The sequence below is a fragment of the Pomacea canaliculata genome, linkage group LG1 (assembly GCF_003073045.1).
Source record: "Pomacea canaliculata isolate SZHN2017 linkage group LG1, ASM307304v1, whole genome shotgun sequence".
In the NCBI taxonomy this organism is placed as follows: Eukaryota; Metazoa; Mollusca; class Gastropoda; order Architaenioglossa; family Ampullariidae; genus Pomacea; species Pomacea canaliculata.
Window position 1 is genome coordinate 4,123,951 of NC_037590.1, and position 17,622 is coordinate 4,141,572.

The 17,622-nt window shown below is 37.0% G+C and overlaps 1 protein-coding gene across 5 annotated transcripts in view; it reads left to right on the plus strand.

Moving 5' to 3' along the window:
• LOC112556172 (small G protein signaling modulator 3-like) overlaps window positions 1–17,267 on the plus strand; it is a 28,597-nt gene extending 11,330 nt beyond the window's left edge. For 3 of the 5 annotated variants that reach the window (XM_025224935.1, XM_025224928.1, XM_025224962.1), the window contains 10 exons: window positions 756–887; window positions 1,803–1,994; window positions 2,948–3,103; window positions 3,364–3,527; window positions 3,936–4,029; window positions 4,254–4,324; window positions 4,911–4,959; window positions 5,395–5,480; window positions 6,010–6,132; window positions 10,809–13,593. In XM_025224935.1, coding sequence (XP_025080720.1) covers window positions 756–887; window positions 1,803–1,994; window positions 2,948–3,103; window positions 3,364–3,527; window positions 3,936–4,029; window positions 4,254–4,324; window positions 4,911–4,959; window positions 5,395–5,480; window positions 6,010–6,132; window positions 10,809–10,944 — 1,203 coding nt within the window. In that variant the 3' untranslated portion in view covers window positions 10,945–13,593. Of the gene's footprint in view, window positions 1–755; window positions 888–1,802; window positions 1,995–2,947; window positions 3,104–3,363; window positions 3,528–3,935; window positions 4,030–4,253; window positions 4,325–4,910; window positions 4,960–5,394; window positions 5,481–6,009; window positions 6,133–9,706; window positions 10,592–10,808; window positions 13,594–13,927 lie in introns of those variants that run through there. The other 2 variants (XM_025224954.1, XM_025224945.1) reach the window with 2 other exon arrangements.
• The last annotated feature ends 355 nt before the right edge of the window (window positions 17,268–17,622 follow it).

Genomic DNA, 17,622 nt, shown 5'->3' on the forward strand with positions numbered 1-17,622 from the left:
TATGTGTCCCATCATTCATGCTGTGTGGTGGAGGTCTAGTGGGGAGTTTGCCATGTGGTGCATTACTCACCTGCAGGCTACTATAGGGGAGAATGTCATTGCATGCTGATGTTGTGGGACACAGGTGTGTCAACAGTCTGCATAATATGGTTCTTGCAGTTTGTGAGTTTTGAACTATTAGTGAACCTATTGCACAACCTCATCCACCAGGTATATTAGCCTTTTTCTTTGCTTTTGAAATATCATCCTTGAGGAGAAGAAGTTTTCTATATTCAAACAAAATTATTTTTGTTTATTTTGAAAATAGTTTATGACTACCTTTTTTTCCCAGACAGGAAGAAAAAGTTATCAACTGTAATCAGTATGCTACCAAAATTAAGCTGTTTATCCTTTCTTTGCAGTTTCTCGATCTTTCCTTCTTTCTTTATCTTTTTTTATCTCTTTTTTTGAAACCTTGTGAGATTCATTTCCTAGAGGGTTCTAAATTGGAAGTTGACTATTCCGATTTTACGTTTTGACATCTGCTGAAGTAAACACTGTGGAATTTTCGGATGTTGATATAGATTGTGATGGTACTAATGGAAAAATTTGAACTAATTTTCATTATTGTTTTCTCAACCCACAGATTTCAGTTTACTACTCTGTGTGTGTGTTTCAGGGTGGGTGGGGGTTGGGTGTGTTTCAGTGTATGTATGTGCATGTGATTCAAATTTTTAAAAAATAATTTGATGGAGAGTTTGGGTTTTACATCACAGGTTGCCTATCGGGTGTCTGCATCATTGACAGATGTTGTTGTGGACACTCACCGCCGTAAACATTTGGCATACCTTATGGCTGATCAAGGTGCTCTTGTCAATCCTGAATCTTCCAGGAACCTCCCTAAACAGGTCAGCTCTCTTTAAGTTTGACCTTTTAGAATGAAGCTTTTCTTTTGTTTTTGTGCTTTGAAATTTTGTGGGTAGTGTATTTTTGTGATCATCTTATTTTCTGTACTTAAACTCACATTAATATCATGAAAGGAAATCTTCAGAATAAGTGGTATTATGTTGTTATTTTTATATCTTAAATCAAATGGAGCTGTTGTTTTGGGTGTTGGCTGGTAGATGGTAGAAACAAGAATAGGTTTTTCTGTTTTAATTGCTTTGATGCCAGTTTTTGGTGCTGTAAAAGTCACAACCACTTTAAAGGACTAGGGGATGCAGTTTTTTCCTAATTACATTAAAATCTCTCTGCTAAAACTTGCATAAAAATCAGGCTGTAAAAGGGTCTTTGAATAGAAATCAACCAGTCTTCTTCCATTCCACAAACTATGACTAAACAGCTATAAATTCACGTTCATTTAAATGTTGAAAATAAAGCTCTTAAAATTATATCATAGTGCTTTTCTTTGCTGTTTTGGTGTTTGCTTGGTCATGCTTATTGATTTTGCCATTATCATGCATGGTCACAGTAGGGAAAGCCTTAATGAGGAGGTTTTACTGTATTGGGTAGAGCTCTGTGCAAGATACTATTTATCAAAATCTGGGTGAAAACATAACATCTGTTTTCAAGATACAGACCTACAAACACCACAGACATCAGAATTTTATCTGAATACCTTTGTATTGTGGATGCCTCAGCAATTGGGATCGCTAAGACCATGTGTTAATTATTCATGTCTGTATATAAATGGTACCTCATAATTTTGTCCTCTTTCTGTACATGGCAGTGCTTTTAGGCATGTATTTCAAGAAAAGAATAGGGGTTTCATGAGGCATGCCACAAAATATTCTTCAACATCACTTATGTTTATTTGTTTGCAGCAACTAAATAAACGGCACCTGCGACGATCAAGGTCGCTTATGTCCATGTTGCTACTAGGGAATAATCAGGAAGATGAAGATGGTGGGAAGGCCAAAAATATTCGGCAAACAGAGCTGCTGGTCAACTTGAGAGAGGCCATCCTACAGATTGCACGCCACTTCCAATCATTGGATCCCAAGAACAACAAAGTGGTCAGTTATATCAGGTTGAATCTAGCTTAGCATCATGGAAATAAAAAGGGGCAAATAATAATCAAATATACAATGAAGTTCACTCATGCCGCACAATATCCTGATCCTACAGGCAAGCTTCCTTTTTCTTTATGCATCATGGATTCTGTAAGAAGAATCCTTAATAAATATCAATCAGGTGTTGATGAAAGACAAAGGACAGTGCAAAGACTGAGCAGTGGGCCACTAAGCAAAAGGAAATCACTGCAAAAAGGAAAGATTTCTTTAAAAAAAAAACTTTAGAGAACCATCATTTGTATCAGGATCAGATCAGGAGATGTTTTCATATTAAGCAGTAGAAGTTGGGAATCAGTGGTGCCAATTCACTGTGCTTGACAAGATTGCTGGTGTGAAAAAAATGACCCAAGCAACTGTGACGACCCAGACTTTCAGGTCGGTAAATGGATCCAATCAGTTTTCGTTTTCCTAAAGTGAAATATAGTTCACTTGATTCATCTGCAAAGAAAAAGAAAGAAGCCACAATACAGCAGAAGTAAGTAAATACGTTACTGACATTCAAATCAAACCTCGTCCACAACAGAGAAAGTTAAGGAAGAGCTTGTCAACCGAAGCCCAAGTCCTAAAGCAAAGGGACACAACTCTCATGCACTTTCCTTCCTGACATTGATTAAAAAAAACCCAACAAAATAAAGAAAATGCAATATCAGTAAGAGTTTATATCTTTTTTGCATAGGGTGTTTACATTGTTGTGGAAATTGTGGTCTTGTTATTGAGGTCATACAACTTGATAGCTGCAGGCATAGTTACAGTCCTTATAGAAAAAATTTGTAGAATTTTGTTGAACTTTCTTATTTTATGATCTCATATGAGTGTTCAGTAATACAGGTAAGCTAAAGTGCTTAAGATATTGTACAGTGTGACAGATGTATGACATAATGTTTATGATTGTTCAGAACCTACAGGCAGATTATACCATGGAGAGCCATGCTTTGGATCTGGAAAACTATGTCAATGTGGCACGCAATCGTCGTCGCCGTGCAAAGGCTTTGCTTGACTTTGAACGTCATGATGATGATGAACTTGGCTTCAGAAGGAATGATATAATCACAGTGAGCATTTAAAACCTCGTGGTAATGTTTTACTAGTTGCTTTCATCTGCTCTGATCAGTACCCTCACCATTTTTCCTTAGGTGGAACTATTCTGTGCTGCTACACGGCAAAGTTTGGCCTGTAGGGACCTTTAATTCTTTATATTTGAACACCACTGGAATGCAATAACCCTGAAAACTGTGTGGTCTAACTATTTTGCTCATAATATCTTTTCTTATGTTTTCAATGTAATTCATTTTAATATTTTTTTTTTCCCCAGCTCATTTCACAGAAAGATGAGCACTGCTGGATTGGGGAGCTAAATGGCCTGAGAGGCTGGTTTCCTGCAAAATTTGTTGAGGTTTTGGATGAGCGTAGCAAGAATTACTCTTCTGCTGGAGATGACTCTGTTAACGAAACAGTCACTGATCTTGTCAGAGGAACGTAAGTGTCCTTTTTGAATTCATGCTTTTTTTTTTCAGTTTGCCCTGTTAGTATAACTCATTAATTTGAGCAAACAGCGGTGCAATTGAGCATTTAGAATGGTTTTGGTGACATGAAGTATGATCTGTTCCATTATGACATCTATTAACCTACAGTAAAGACAACCATCATTAATACACTTCTTAAAGAGCATTTTTTGAAAACACTTAAGTGATAGGATTTGGAAGAAATATAGTTTTTGTTGGAAGAGGGTATCTTCCATGGATGGTATCTGTATGGAACTAAGAGAGCTACTGTCATACAAGTAGGTTACAAAGCAGAAATTTAAAAAAATTATTTGCACAATATAAATAAACATTGGTTTGAAACATTAATGTATAAATGTATAAATGAATGACTTAATTTCAGTCTGTGTCCAGCCTTGAAAGCTATCTTTGAACATGGACTTAAAAAGTCTATTATAATGGGAGGTCATTGTCATCCATGGTTGTTCATTGAAGAGGTTGGTGCCAGTTAAAATTTTGGTTTAAGTTCTTTAATTTTTAACAACTTCAGCATCATAAAGGCATAAATCTTTGAGTAATAAGTGTATATGTGAGTGTGTATGTGTGTATGTGTGTCAGTGTGTATGTAAATTTGTTAATTTACTGATAACATCGGGGACAAAAATAAAAATGGCTGGGTGAGTGATAATAAAATCTATTTAATGTCTTTTTCTTGTTTTAGGCGGCAACAAGGGAAGTAGAAAAAGATTTTCAGAGTGTTTATTCTAGGCTGGTTCTCTGCAAAACTTACAGGTGAGCAAATGAGAATCTTACACTCATACCAGTCAATTAGAGACATGTTGGTCTTAGTATACACTGAGAAAAATTACCATACATTTGCTTCTGCCTGCTGTCATGTGGAGTGGAGGTTGTTGTCCACCATGAGAAGAAATATGCATTCTAAAATATTAATGCTATACTTGTAAAATTTTTTCCACCGAAATAAAAGTAGATTTAGGGAACACCAATAATAGTTGCTATTGTCATTGGTACTCTGCTGCATTTTCAGTTTGTGCTTTCCTTTCCGTTTGAGGTTAGTGTTCCTGACCCTGAAGGCTATCAGCTCATCAATTCAGTCTTTGTTTCTATTTTAAAATGTCCTTTTATTTTTATGCCGCTTCAACCAAACTATAATAACTTTAAAGTTGTGTTTAATTAGTTTTGAAGAATGAGCTTATTTACATTTGGATTTTGAAAGAAATGCATCTATCTTTAAAGACTGACATCTTAAGGTATATTTCTTTCATCATTTACACTTATTTATGGTCTTGTGATTAATTATTGCTATTTCTGTACATATTATAATACCTGTCAAGTGCTGTTTTCATGAATGTTAAAGGCTAGATGAGGATGGCAAAGTTTTGACACCAGAGGAAGTTCTTTACAGGGTAAGTGGTACGAGCTATGTCCACATTGAAAGTAGACAATATATGGCACTTTTTACCATCAGTTTCTCCAAAATCTATTCAGTGCATAAAAGTGTAGGTTTCTTGCTGTCACTGTTAATTGTTTTTTTCATATCTGGGTGCATGTTTATGCAGTTAGCAACATTTTACTTTGTGAGTGATGGTATTGTAGCTTACAAGACTTACAAGGAAGTTTTCATGAGCATCCATTGATCACAAATGTTGGAAATAAATAATTTTAACAGTTTAGTACTATTCAATAAATCTGCTTTCCCATGCAGTCGGAGCTTTATAAGCAAGAACAAATTACCTCAGCATGGAACTGTATAAAATATACCAGTTTTGGGAGAGTAGAATATAAAAACGTGTTTAGTTTTGTAAAAGAATAAAATAAGCAGCTTGTTTATGGGTTCACAGGCTGTGCAGGCAGTCAATGTGTCACATGATGCATGTCATGCACAGATGGATGTCAAGTTTCGATCACTCATCTGCTGTGGTCTGAAGTGAGTCAAATGTTCTGATGCATATTTTTCATATTTGGTCTTTGGGGATTTTTAACCAGCATTTTGTTTTTGTCTTTTAATACTAAGCATTATCTTTAAAACTAAACAACTTTGATGAGTTAAGTCCTTCAGTAAAAGATGTGTGCCATTTCTTTTATATTTAGCTGAGCCATGTTTAGTTTGTGATTTTGTGTATCTGTATTAAAAGTGCACTGAATATGCACCTCTTCAGTGAACATGACTCCTAACAACCTTTCCCATAATGCTAGTCCTTCTTCATACCCTTCCTTTTGCAACATCATTTTACTCTCGGCTCTTGTTCTTGTTATTTGGTTCCTCTTTGTGTTTTCTGTATTTGATTTTATTCTACATTTAGAACGTTTGTTTATTCTTTTATAGCTCATATGTTATTTCTTTTCTTGTCCCTCGTATGCTGTCCATGTTTTGTTCTTATTCTTATGCGCTTAGAGCATACTCCTTAGGAGTGTGAGTATGCCCTTTACAAATTTTGCATTTATTATTATTACAGTGAACAAGTACTGCACCTGTGGCTGGAAACCCTATGCTCATGTGTAGAGGTGGTGGAGAAATGGTACCATCCCTGGTCATTTTTGAGAAGTCCAGGCTGGGTACAGATCAAATGCGAACTCAGGTAAGTCTCCTCTTCTTTTGCCACTTTTTGTCTTCTATTTTGTTACCTCACAAACTCCACACAACAACAGCATCCCATAGATTAAAGAGAGAACCTGATTTTTATTATTGTTGACAATGTTTGTTGGCCCTTTTTTTCCTTTTTCTCTACTCTGAATGTTCGTGAGAAAAAGTCTGGAGGTAAGCAGACAAGCGCTTGCACGTGATTCTTCTTTGTGTTAGTTTCTTGATGATGTGCTGATGTTTTCACTTGTCTTGCTCTTTTTTTAAGCTGTTCCATTTGATGAGCTGGCTGCTATTGCTAAATATCTACAGCTGGCATGTTCTCTTTCTGTGTTTTTTTTTTCTTTCTGCAGTTAAACTCTATTTGTGGGTATGAGAATTGATTGAAGGATTTTTGAAAGTAAATGTTCCTATGTAGGCATCATAGTGCATAAGCTGGGAAATGTTATGAAACCATTTTGAGGGGTTTGCAAACAAGTTTATCTCAAAATAAGCAGTAACTGGAGAATAAACTCAAGGACTGGTGTTTTGAGAGAACGTTTAGGATTTCTTGTCTTTTGACTTCAATATTTAGCTGGTTTTAAAGTTTTTACATTTGATAATACTGTATACAATTGGCTAATAAATTTAAAATATGGAAAGATGGGATAAGGGAAGATTAGAGATTAGTAGCAAGAGCTTGATTGTAACCAACTTAAAACATTTTCAACCAGTGTACAACAGTTTGCATTTTTATACTTGATTAACATATGAGCAGGGAAATTCAGTAATTATTTTTTTTTCAGTGCAGGTGTTGTGCTTTTGCAGAAATAGTTTTCAAACACTGGCTTGAATAAATTCTAAATAAATATGCATAATGTACGTGCACATTTACACACACACTCTCTCTCCCTTCTCAGTCTATTGCTTCTACATCATTATGGCTGCAGTTCTCAAACGGTGGGGTGCGCCTCCCCAGGGGTGGGCGCGACGTGTTTACAAGGGGGGCGCAAAGGTGGTCATTTTTAAAAAGTTTCTTATACCGGTATTAGTGAAATTAGCTTACATTACTGGCTAAGGTGGGGGCGCACGGACGCACCTTTGTTCGTCAGGGGGGGCGTCACAAGTAAAAGGTTGAGAACCGCTGCATTATGGCTTTATATAAACAAAGGCCTTGTATGCAATAAGTTAAAGTATCTTATTACTGGTAATTCTTTCACAGTATTATTACAGGCAGACAGCTGTCCTATGATGCAAGGTTATGTTGTTCAATTAACAAAGCTACAATAAAAACAAATAATTAACACACAATATTAAAGAGCAACTATATAAAATGCTTCCTTCTGCATGAAACTTTTTCAATGTTTTCTTGTGGTATGTGTGATTTTTATAGGTATAAGCTTTTTTCACATAGCGTAAATGGCTCTTGAAGTGTGAAAGTAAAAAAAAAAAGGAAATGTTAATTCTAATGGGAGGAGCTAATTTGCAGCAAAAATGTAGGCAGGTTTAGTGCTGGTGAAACACAGCAAGCTTTCCTCACTTGACCTAGCTGTTACATGCATACCTGGGAAATGCAAGACAACAATGGTGAGGAGATGGCACTACTTTCAGAAAAAGCTGATCGTTCTAACACCACACTCCTCATGGACTAAAGGGTTAACAGATAACCTTTTAAAGACATCTGAAATTTGTGTTAACATCTGTTGTTGCAGTCCATTGTTATAGACAGATTGAATGCAGATGAAAATTTAATTTGTTGATGCTTTAGTCAGAACAAAAAGTAAATTGAAAGGACATAACCTTGGATATGTACTTAAACCAGAGGGTAGACATACTTGCAAACAGTACATGTTCATAATACTAAATCTACTTGATTTTTTTTTTTCTTTCTATGATTCTTATGTGAAGTTGAGGTTGTGACTTCATCCTGCTGAAGACATGGCTTCTTTGCTTTTTGATTTAGTTTCCTTACTGAAACTGTTATGGTTTATGGAAGCTGTGGTGCAGTGATGGAAAGGAATATGTATTGCTGTACATGAACAGTTCCCAGGACTGTAGGAAAAAAAAGATGCAAATTAATAACAGAAGTGAAGGGAACTGGGCAATCATATGATTTACACTTTATGATAACCAAGCAGCCAAGATGCCCTCGAAATGTGATACATTGTTCCTACCCCCAAAATAATGGTTTATTTTTAGTAAGCTCTTTTCATACTCTTTCAATAAGATTTATTGTAAATACGGCATACTTCTTGCAAGTTGCATCACAGCTTTTAATGTGTTCTAATAAACCTTTTCTTATACTAACATTTCTTATTTTCATTATTTACAGTTCTCATGGCTGCATACCAATGTCTGGTGTATGATAGTGTCATGTTTTGCAGAGCAGAGCAGCATGTATGACCCGGTGCTTGACTGTCTATTGGCATTAACATTGCATCATGTAACATGCTAACTCCTCCTGCAGGTGCTCTCTGCCTCTTGGCACTGATCTCTAACATAGTGTCTTAACCAAATGTAACCAAAATGCAGTCAACCCTCAGCATTCAGCGTAGTTAGGGGTGCAGAAGCGACCTTGAATGGGGAAGATGCCTAGATAACTCTAGATAACTGAAAACTAACAATTTTTATAACAAATTTATGCATATATTTATAGTTGTAAGGGATAAAAGATACATATATTTTATGTATTTATTGCATGCTCAGTAAACTTTTCTAGTCTGTGTTTATCATCTGCAGTTTTTACAAGAGGCTGCAAAACTAACCCTAAAATTCCTTGAATTACTGACGGCAGACTTGCAGATAATTAAAACACTAAAAGTGAAACCTGCAAATGCTGTGGGCTGGCTGTAATTATTGCACTAGGATGTTTTTTTCCTTGCTGTCAACTGATTTTTAACTGTTTTGCTTTCCTTTTTTTCAAACCTTTTTTCCAAGCTAGTCTTTGGTTTGTTTGTGCTAGCATTTGAAAAAATCCAGTTTTTGATGACCTTGAACTTAACACAGCAAAGAAGCTTTTAGAGTTTTTTTTAAATTTTGTTGTTCAGTTTTACGTATTTGTGGTTTTGGCCTTTTTTGCATTCGAGAAGTTTTTGATTTTATCACTTAGCACTTTGAAGCCAAAGAATGTGGTTATGATATTAGCTCAGGGAGAGTACTTATTCTGTGTATGCTTGTAAAAGGGTGTGCTGATGGACGTGAAAATTGACATCCTTAAAACTTATCAAAGTTATTCTCATCACCTTTGCTGGGGGAATTCATTTGCTTTCTATTCCTTTTTTTTATTTTTAATCTTTCATTTTTTTTAAAAATAAACATTATAAAGATGCTGTATAGCTTAGGAAAACATGTACTTCATGTAGCTGCTGTCTAGCTCACCTTGTTTACTTTGTGTAGACGCTGTGTAGTTTAACTTAAAAAAGTATCTGCTTCATGTGGTGTCTGTGTCCTGTAGATGCTGTCTTGCTTATCTTGGGAAGTGTTTACACCCTGTAGATATTGTCTAGCTGAGTGTGAGAAGTGGCAGGAAAGATCAGTGCCAAGTATTGGACCAATTGTTGTGCTGCAGAGAAGAGCATTTCTTTCTCTTGCAGAATCTTGTCCTGTCTTGCCTTCCATCTAGCAATGTGCAAGGAGCTGCCGAGAGACCAGGACCCATATGAGGACCTAATGAACAACACTAAAGAAATTCTCATCGCTTACCATCTGTTTAGCTGGATGTTGTGATTGAGTGTATACATGACTTTACGGTGTTAAAATTCTGTTGTCAACCAGATGGGACTTGATACTTGCTGCCATTGACAGACTTAAAGATGAGCACCACCCGATTACCTCATAACTACTTATTTACTTTTCACACCCTTGCAACTTTGTAAAACATAGCTGTTTTCATGGTATACTTGCAAGATTTTTTCCTGTCATCCATTTATAACAGTTTTTGTTCTTGTTCATGTTTACATGGCCAGTTGTGGTAAAGTTTTCACAAGAATGTGCACACTTTTACACCAAACTAGATAGTGGTGGAGAAATATACAATTTAATTTTTCCATTATTTAATTACTAAATACCATCAATATCTCATCTCTATGAATAAGTTCACTGAGCTTTAAAATAGTCTTGTACATTTTTATTCTGTCATTAACTACTTCCCAGGCCAACCAACTACTGATTTTAATACTTGATTGCTGTGTATATGTGTATATGTACTAGAAGAATCTATTGATTAATAATGGATCTGACAAACCATTGGTGGGGCCAGTTTTATCTGAATGGGATATTTATTGTTGTTATGAATATTTCAGATAACTTTTCCCTTGTAAGAACAAACTCTGTAGGGTACTTTTTCCGAACAAAATGCCAAAAAAGATCATTTTACAATGTCTTTTGACTGCCTGTTGCTTATCACAGTGTACTGATGGTATCCTTGAATGATATTATAGTAGTTATTTGTTTCTTAAATACAGATATTTTTGTATGAGCTTGAATGCTGCGTGTTTTATACATCATGCACTGCTGTTAACTGTTGACCTTTTGTCCCTTTCTTAGGGTTGTAGTATGTTTGAACTGTTTAATGTTGGATGTCAATTTTTTAATGCATGCTTTTTTGGTGGTGCTGGCTTTTTACTTTTCTGTTTGAGTTACATTCTTGTTTCATTTCATGCAGTGTGGCTATGTTTGGTTCATTGTGTATTGCAGACTTCTGGCTACCTTCGCATTTCACTTGTCTTTGAACTGGGAGCTGCCTTTTAAGCGGGTTGTGCGCACCGACACCCTTCGGGAGAGCGTACGCAGCATGTTAATTACCCATCACCTCTTCAGCTGGGATCTTTAGAACATATGTTTTATGTGTATTTGCCCCAAGGTTGCATCTTTATTTTCAGTTAGTGATTCTGGAAGAAATATCTTAGAGATTTGTATGCAATTAAGGCTGATAAACAAAGTGATGGAATTCCAAAAGATAGATTATTTTGTGTTGTTGGGTGGCTAACTTACAAATGCAAAGCTCTGGAAATTTGAGATGAGAACGACATCATCTGAAACTCTGTTCTGTAAAGTGAATAATATTATGCATTTTTAAAATAGAAGACTAAGTAAATAGTCTACAAATTCATGACAACTAACACATAAGATCGTATACATTTAAATAGCTCACCACCACCACCCCCCCAATCCAGAATAAGGAGGGAAATGCTTTAGATGCTTACAGAAGTGACTTGTCAATCTTCAGAAAGTTCTTTTGATCACACAAATGATGGTTTAATGCTGAGAGCAAGAAATAGAATATGTATGGATAAAGAGTGCACAAAATTAAATTTGTTCCTGTTTTACTGGCAACAGAGCTTAAAACTGTATCACCTTGTAATATTAGTTTATTTTTTTATTTTATTAGAGCTATACAGGAATGTTATATTTCATTCCTTGTTATTTACTGCTATTGGGCAATTAATACAGTCAAATATATTTAGACTTAAATGCCATAAAATTGCCACATAAGAGTGCTGTGAAGGATCCCATTTTGAGAGATCCATTTACAGCAATCATGCGTACCAAGATACATTCACTGATGTCAGACAAGATTCACATTTTACACTTAAGTTTTCAATGTGGTAAAAGTAAATATCTTTTACCTTTTCTCCAGTTGCTAAAAATGGATGTGGGATGTGAGAGGAGATGGCAATGTGATAATATGTGCTCTTTCATTATTTACTCTCAGTTCTCAGATATGTTCATTGAAGTAACATTAGAGACAATAGTTCTTTGTAAGGTCACAGATTGTGTAGTATCTTAGTTTTCTTGAGATATTTTGTGAAATGTATCCTGGTTACTTAACATAAAGTTGTTAATAATGTCCAGATACGTGTAGCTATTTATTTTCCAGTGTCGTGTTGCATTTATTGGTGGGGCTCATTCATGAAAGTAGTATGATACTTGTAGTTAATGTGGGCAGGTGTGTGTGTGTGTGTGGAGTGGCATTGTAATCAGTAGATGGAAAGAGTTTAGAAGAAAAGATTCTGGTTCTTGATTTTTCTTGTCCTTGAGAACTTAACCAGGCATTGATGTAGTAGGAGGGAGGAAAGGGGGAGAGAGTATACACATCTCTGCTTGAGATGTTTTCAGTAGTATCATTGAGAATAGGAGGGAAGGTGTTATTGAGTCTCTTCTCTAACATTTTGTTTTTTCGAAGCATCTATGACAGTGGTTCTTAACCGGGGTTTGATCGAACCCTAGGGGTTTGGTGAGTCGGTCTCAGGGGTTCGGCGGAGCCTCCGCCATTGAGGTCAAGACACACCCTCAATTCGTGATGACACTAAAGAAGGGTTTGGTGAATGTGCATATGAAACTTGTGGGTTCGGTACCTCAAACAGGGTTAAGAACTACTGATCTATAATGTAGATGGGAAACATAATCAGTCACTCATTTTGTTACAGCCAGTCCCTCATGGTGGTAGGTGTGTATAAGTTGATCAGCTGTAGGTATTGTAAAGAGGCAGCATCAGCTGGACTGAAAGTAAAAGGTTGTGCAACTTGAAGGGTAGTCATGGCACTGTTTAGGTGCACCATCTTAGCAGATAGCAGTAATCCCATGAGTAGGGACAGTAAGTGTTCCTATCATGATTTTCATAAAGCTTATGGTTGACAGTTATTGTCACGATCATTTGCATTTTGGGGTGAGATTTATTCTCTGAGAGAATAAATGTCTCTTAGTCCACTTGGATTCTACTTAGTGCACTTAGATCATGCTGTATAGAAAACTTGATGATGACCCTTTTTGCCTTAGTCTGGGGCAGTAGAAATGGTATAGTTACATATTGAATGAAATGCTGTGAATGTCTTTGATTTTCTCCAAATGATTATCACTAATCAGGTCTGTTATGCTGGCTGCATTGGCATGTTAGTGATGTGTGGCAAGTAAGGATGTTGTTGCTGTTGTTGTTTACCCTGCTTGCTTCTTGTTTGTCATTGTTGTTTTTTCCTCAAATCTTGGTGCATGGAGGTCTATGACTCACAATTATTTGTTTTTATCTTTGCAATATAAAAAAATTGTGCATTTTGCTTGCTCAAACTTGAATATGCATGAAATACTAAACATATTTTTGTGATGTTGTGCAATAAAATAGTGCATTCTAGTTTATGCAGCAATTTATGCACCAAAAGAGTGCCTTTTACTTTGGACTACATAATGTGATATTTAATAAAAGAAAAGCAGACTGTTTCAAAAACCATAAAAAGTGAACACAGCACACCACTTTTTGTTAAAATGTATATTTTGGTTTGTAAAAAAAAAAACGCTATTTTTTAAACTTCAAATTCATTGAAGTAAGCTGTTTTGTGTCACTAGGGAAAATATATCCTAAAATGCTGCATTTATTCTAATATGATACATCTCTTAATTGCCATGCGGGTTGCAGAAATTGTTAAAGGAATTACAGTTGTTACCATTGTTGCGCACAGTGCGTTTATTAAAATAAGAGTTAACAGTGGCATGTGTGCTGATGAACCATTGTGTTCAGCTGGATGCAAATGTTCTTGAGAGTGATGTGCATTGATATAAACACATGTGCCTGTGTCTTCCAATTAAACCTATAAGTTTACTATGTTATTGCATGATGGTTACCACATCATGATGAGGAATCTTGCTCGTTCTCCACAAACTATTATCACTATGCCTTCAACAAGCAACACAAACACATCGCAGACACCACCACAGCAGTAAACTTCTCTGTGGAAGATTCCAATCGACATTAAGCCCTCTGCCAACTTTCCCAATCACCTGTAGATGCACCTGACTTTGAGCTGGCATTGCTGACTTTGCAGACTGCTGGGGCAGTTCTCCTTCAGCCTCTCGCGGGACTGGGAGCTCCCCAAGCAGCTCGACACCTTCCGACCTTTCCGTGATGGGGTCAAGGACATGCTGGTCAAACACCACCTCTTCAGCTGGGACATCTGATACTTTACAGCTACACTGGACGGGCGACAGGACAAAATTCCATTGGAATAAGCCTTCAAGGACTGCCAGGATTGTTTATAGCATGTGTTTAGGGGGGAAAAGTTTCTGCTAAATGAAAATAACGAAAGTGACGGGGGACTTTGCATGTATATACTCTGTAAGTCTTTTGTCTGCTAAAAGACTGACACCTGCCAGCAACCTGCGTGAAATCTTGGGTAAGACGGTCGCATATTTCGACAATAGTCATGTGCTTGCATGGTGTTGGAATGCCTCCACTTAATAAAAAATTGAACACTTTCTAAATAACAGCAACCCACATCCCAACGTCTTTGTTCTAATAAACACATAGAACATTCAAACTCCGATTGCCGGAACTTTGTTCATCCCATAAAGACATTTTGTGTTTAAAACGACTGATGGGAGACGGGTACAAGTTAAATCATTTATTGGTATGACAAGTCGACGAAGGGAACTTGAGAGGGCATAGAAATCAGCTGACGCTGTTCAAGGGGTCATATTTGCTGCCACAATACGTGACGAGATGCAATAGGATCGATCGATTCGATCAGGGTACTATCGATCGAATGTTAAAAGTATATTACTGTGCGGTTTCATTGCCACATGTAGTCACTATCCCACAAAGTGCTAATTCGTTTCTGTAGAATGAACTTTGGTCGTGTAGTTGTATTTGAACAGGACGTTACATGACCTTACGAAGAAGTGTTTGTATTTGCTGTGTGTGCGTGGGCAAAAAAAGTGAGGGGTGAATAATGACATTTTGAGAAGATAGGATAGAAGTAAGGAGACAGAACTAAGGGAATAGGATGCTTATATTATGTACGAGTACTAACGACCATGTGTCATCGAAACAACATTGCAGTTATGACTAATCACGGCCTTAGAAACGAATTCACAGTCGATGGCAATAAAGCTGTATATGATGCTTACACAGCCCTATATTTTTCGTAAAAATTTCCCAGAATTGAGAACTTTCAATAACTGCGATTTGTACACAACTTATATGTGTATATAGTTTGCCTAAACCTCACCTTTGCCCTATTTTTGGAGGAGTGAGTGACCTTACAAAGTACCCTCTCCAAACCCTTTTCCAGTATTTTCCGTTGCCTCTGATGTATGTGACTGACCTACACACCCTTCCCACCCTAGCACACATACAGACTGGGAGAAAAATCTCTTGCTTCCTGTCGTGGGTTCGTAAAGGTTATGACCATTGTATTCTCAACTTCCCCATGGTTTACGAAATAAATCACTATATATACACAATTCAGGCGTCAGTGGGGATTTGTTTACAAATACTATGTTTGTGGCAAGGCTAACTTCCGTTCTGAAGATACTGAGTAGTTCCAGTAACACTCTCAAACCCGCGCGCGCAATTTTATTATTATTAATTTTTGCATAAAGATGGGGCGGTCTTAGACACTTCTTGGTTGAGGATAGATGACCTGTTGATGCTATATGCCACCTACTCAGCATTGTAGGGTACTGCTGGCGAGTGTAGACGAGGCTGCGCCACTGCTTCAGATTGACCTGATGGTCATGTAGACTAAGACCAGACCAGGAATAACAAGATGGCGACTGGCAATGACATTGCACAGTCAGTGCTAGAAGACGTCTGCCATCTGACTGTCGCAGGGCTGCATTGTACTGTACAATTGTATATGCTACCATGATGCAGACTCATGGCTGTAAATAACAATTTCATGTTCACTTTCAGTGACTTGCAACTATGTTGTTGTTTGTCACAAGAGGCAATCGTGATTTCAAAACCCGTACTCCGTGATATATGATTGTGGTTGTAAAGTAATTTTGTTTATAGAAAGGGGTTATTCGTGATTGTACAGTTTCGAATGGTTTATGTTACGAGTATAAATTGTTATCTTGCTAAGAAACTAAGAGTCATGGCGTTCAGCAGCAACCAGTAATGACTCGTGCAGTTAGGGGTAGGGGCATCGTCAGCAAGGGGTAGTCTTCATGTAGCGATCAGAATGTCTATACTTAGGGGTGAGTAGACTATAGTCATACGATTAGCCCCTTACTATTTTTCTTGGAATTGTTAAATATGCAGACACAATGCCAATAATAGCGCCACCTACCCCAAAATACTGATCTCTCGTTGTACGGTGTGAATTTTACCAATTTACGATGATGGTACAGTTATGGATTCAAATTATCTGCACAATCTTTATTCACAATGATGAAGATAAGGCATCACTGCTATCTCGCTCAGCCTCAATAACGCCAACCCTTTCATCTTTTGTCTAAAGCCCCGTTGGCCCTTTCACTATAAACTTCCACGAGAGGCTAGCGTGAGGTGAGCAGGATTTATTTAATGTTAAGATGAGAGTAGAGGAACAGGTGCAATGAGGCACAAGTCTTACAGTCCATGGAGTGGTGATATCATCCAGTCATGAAAGTAGTTGACCAACCTCACCGTTCTTTTGAAACAAAACTTTTACATCATTCGACATCTTGTGTTGGTAAGAAAAATGGCGGCTACCCTATACAGTATACACTTCGAACGCATGCTACACATCACTTTACAACGCATTCATCGCCGTTACACATTCATTACTATGCTATTGATCTAGTACTAATCACTTTGTTACACATTCACTACTGTTACGTATTATTGGACACGAAGTTCGATGGCTGTAAGGAATCTCAGTGTAAGTTTGAAATCAGTTTCTTGCCATTTCACTACCAGTCATACTACCACCCCAACCCCCATGTCTTTATGTATCTGCCTCTGCAGCTGACACGTATGTCATAAAGACTGTGAATCGCCCACAAAAAGAGTGATCTTTTATGAACAATGATTCAAAGGTAAGGCTACGTTTTTTGAAGTTTTGTAAATATTTTTAAAAGTATATTTAAGTAGTGAGCAACTGTACTGCTCAAGAGGCATGCCAGTTGTTTTAATATTTTAAAAGTTTTGGGTAGGGGGTCTTATTTAACGGTTTCTCATATGTGTAGTGATAGTTCAGTAACAGCTGCCCTCTTTTTTCTTTTGAAACTTATTTTGAGTTAATGATAATTTTGATGTTTTATTTATTTATGCCTGCTGTACTTAACGGTATAGAATTTGTCATTCCACTGGCACATTCTTTTAAGTCCCTGCAATCATGTAACGTGAATTCCCAAGGTGGATTTGAAAAATATTTCCTTTGATTACATATGCATTGAAAAGAGAGTGATTTTGTTCTGTTTTGAACGAGTGCGAGAGTAAAAGGGGATACTACATAAAGGGAGGCAACAACAACCTTAGTAATGTATTTCTCTCCCTTGAACTGCTCAACGAGCGCCGCACCCTATTCGCCTGTCTTTAACGTCAACCTCAAACAATAAATGAATACAGACATGCGACTGATGATGAAGTAGAAAGCCGTTTCGTTACTACCTTGGATAATTCCCAAAGTTCGTCTATCTCTCTGTTCTAGTTCTGCACAGCTTTGACACAAGCAGACGATAATATTGCCTGTCTGCTCATCCTAATGTAGAAAGCACCCGAGTGAAAACTTTGGGTTCAGTGCGTTCGCAGGTC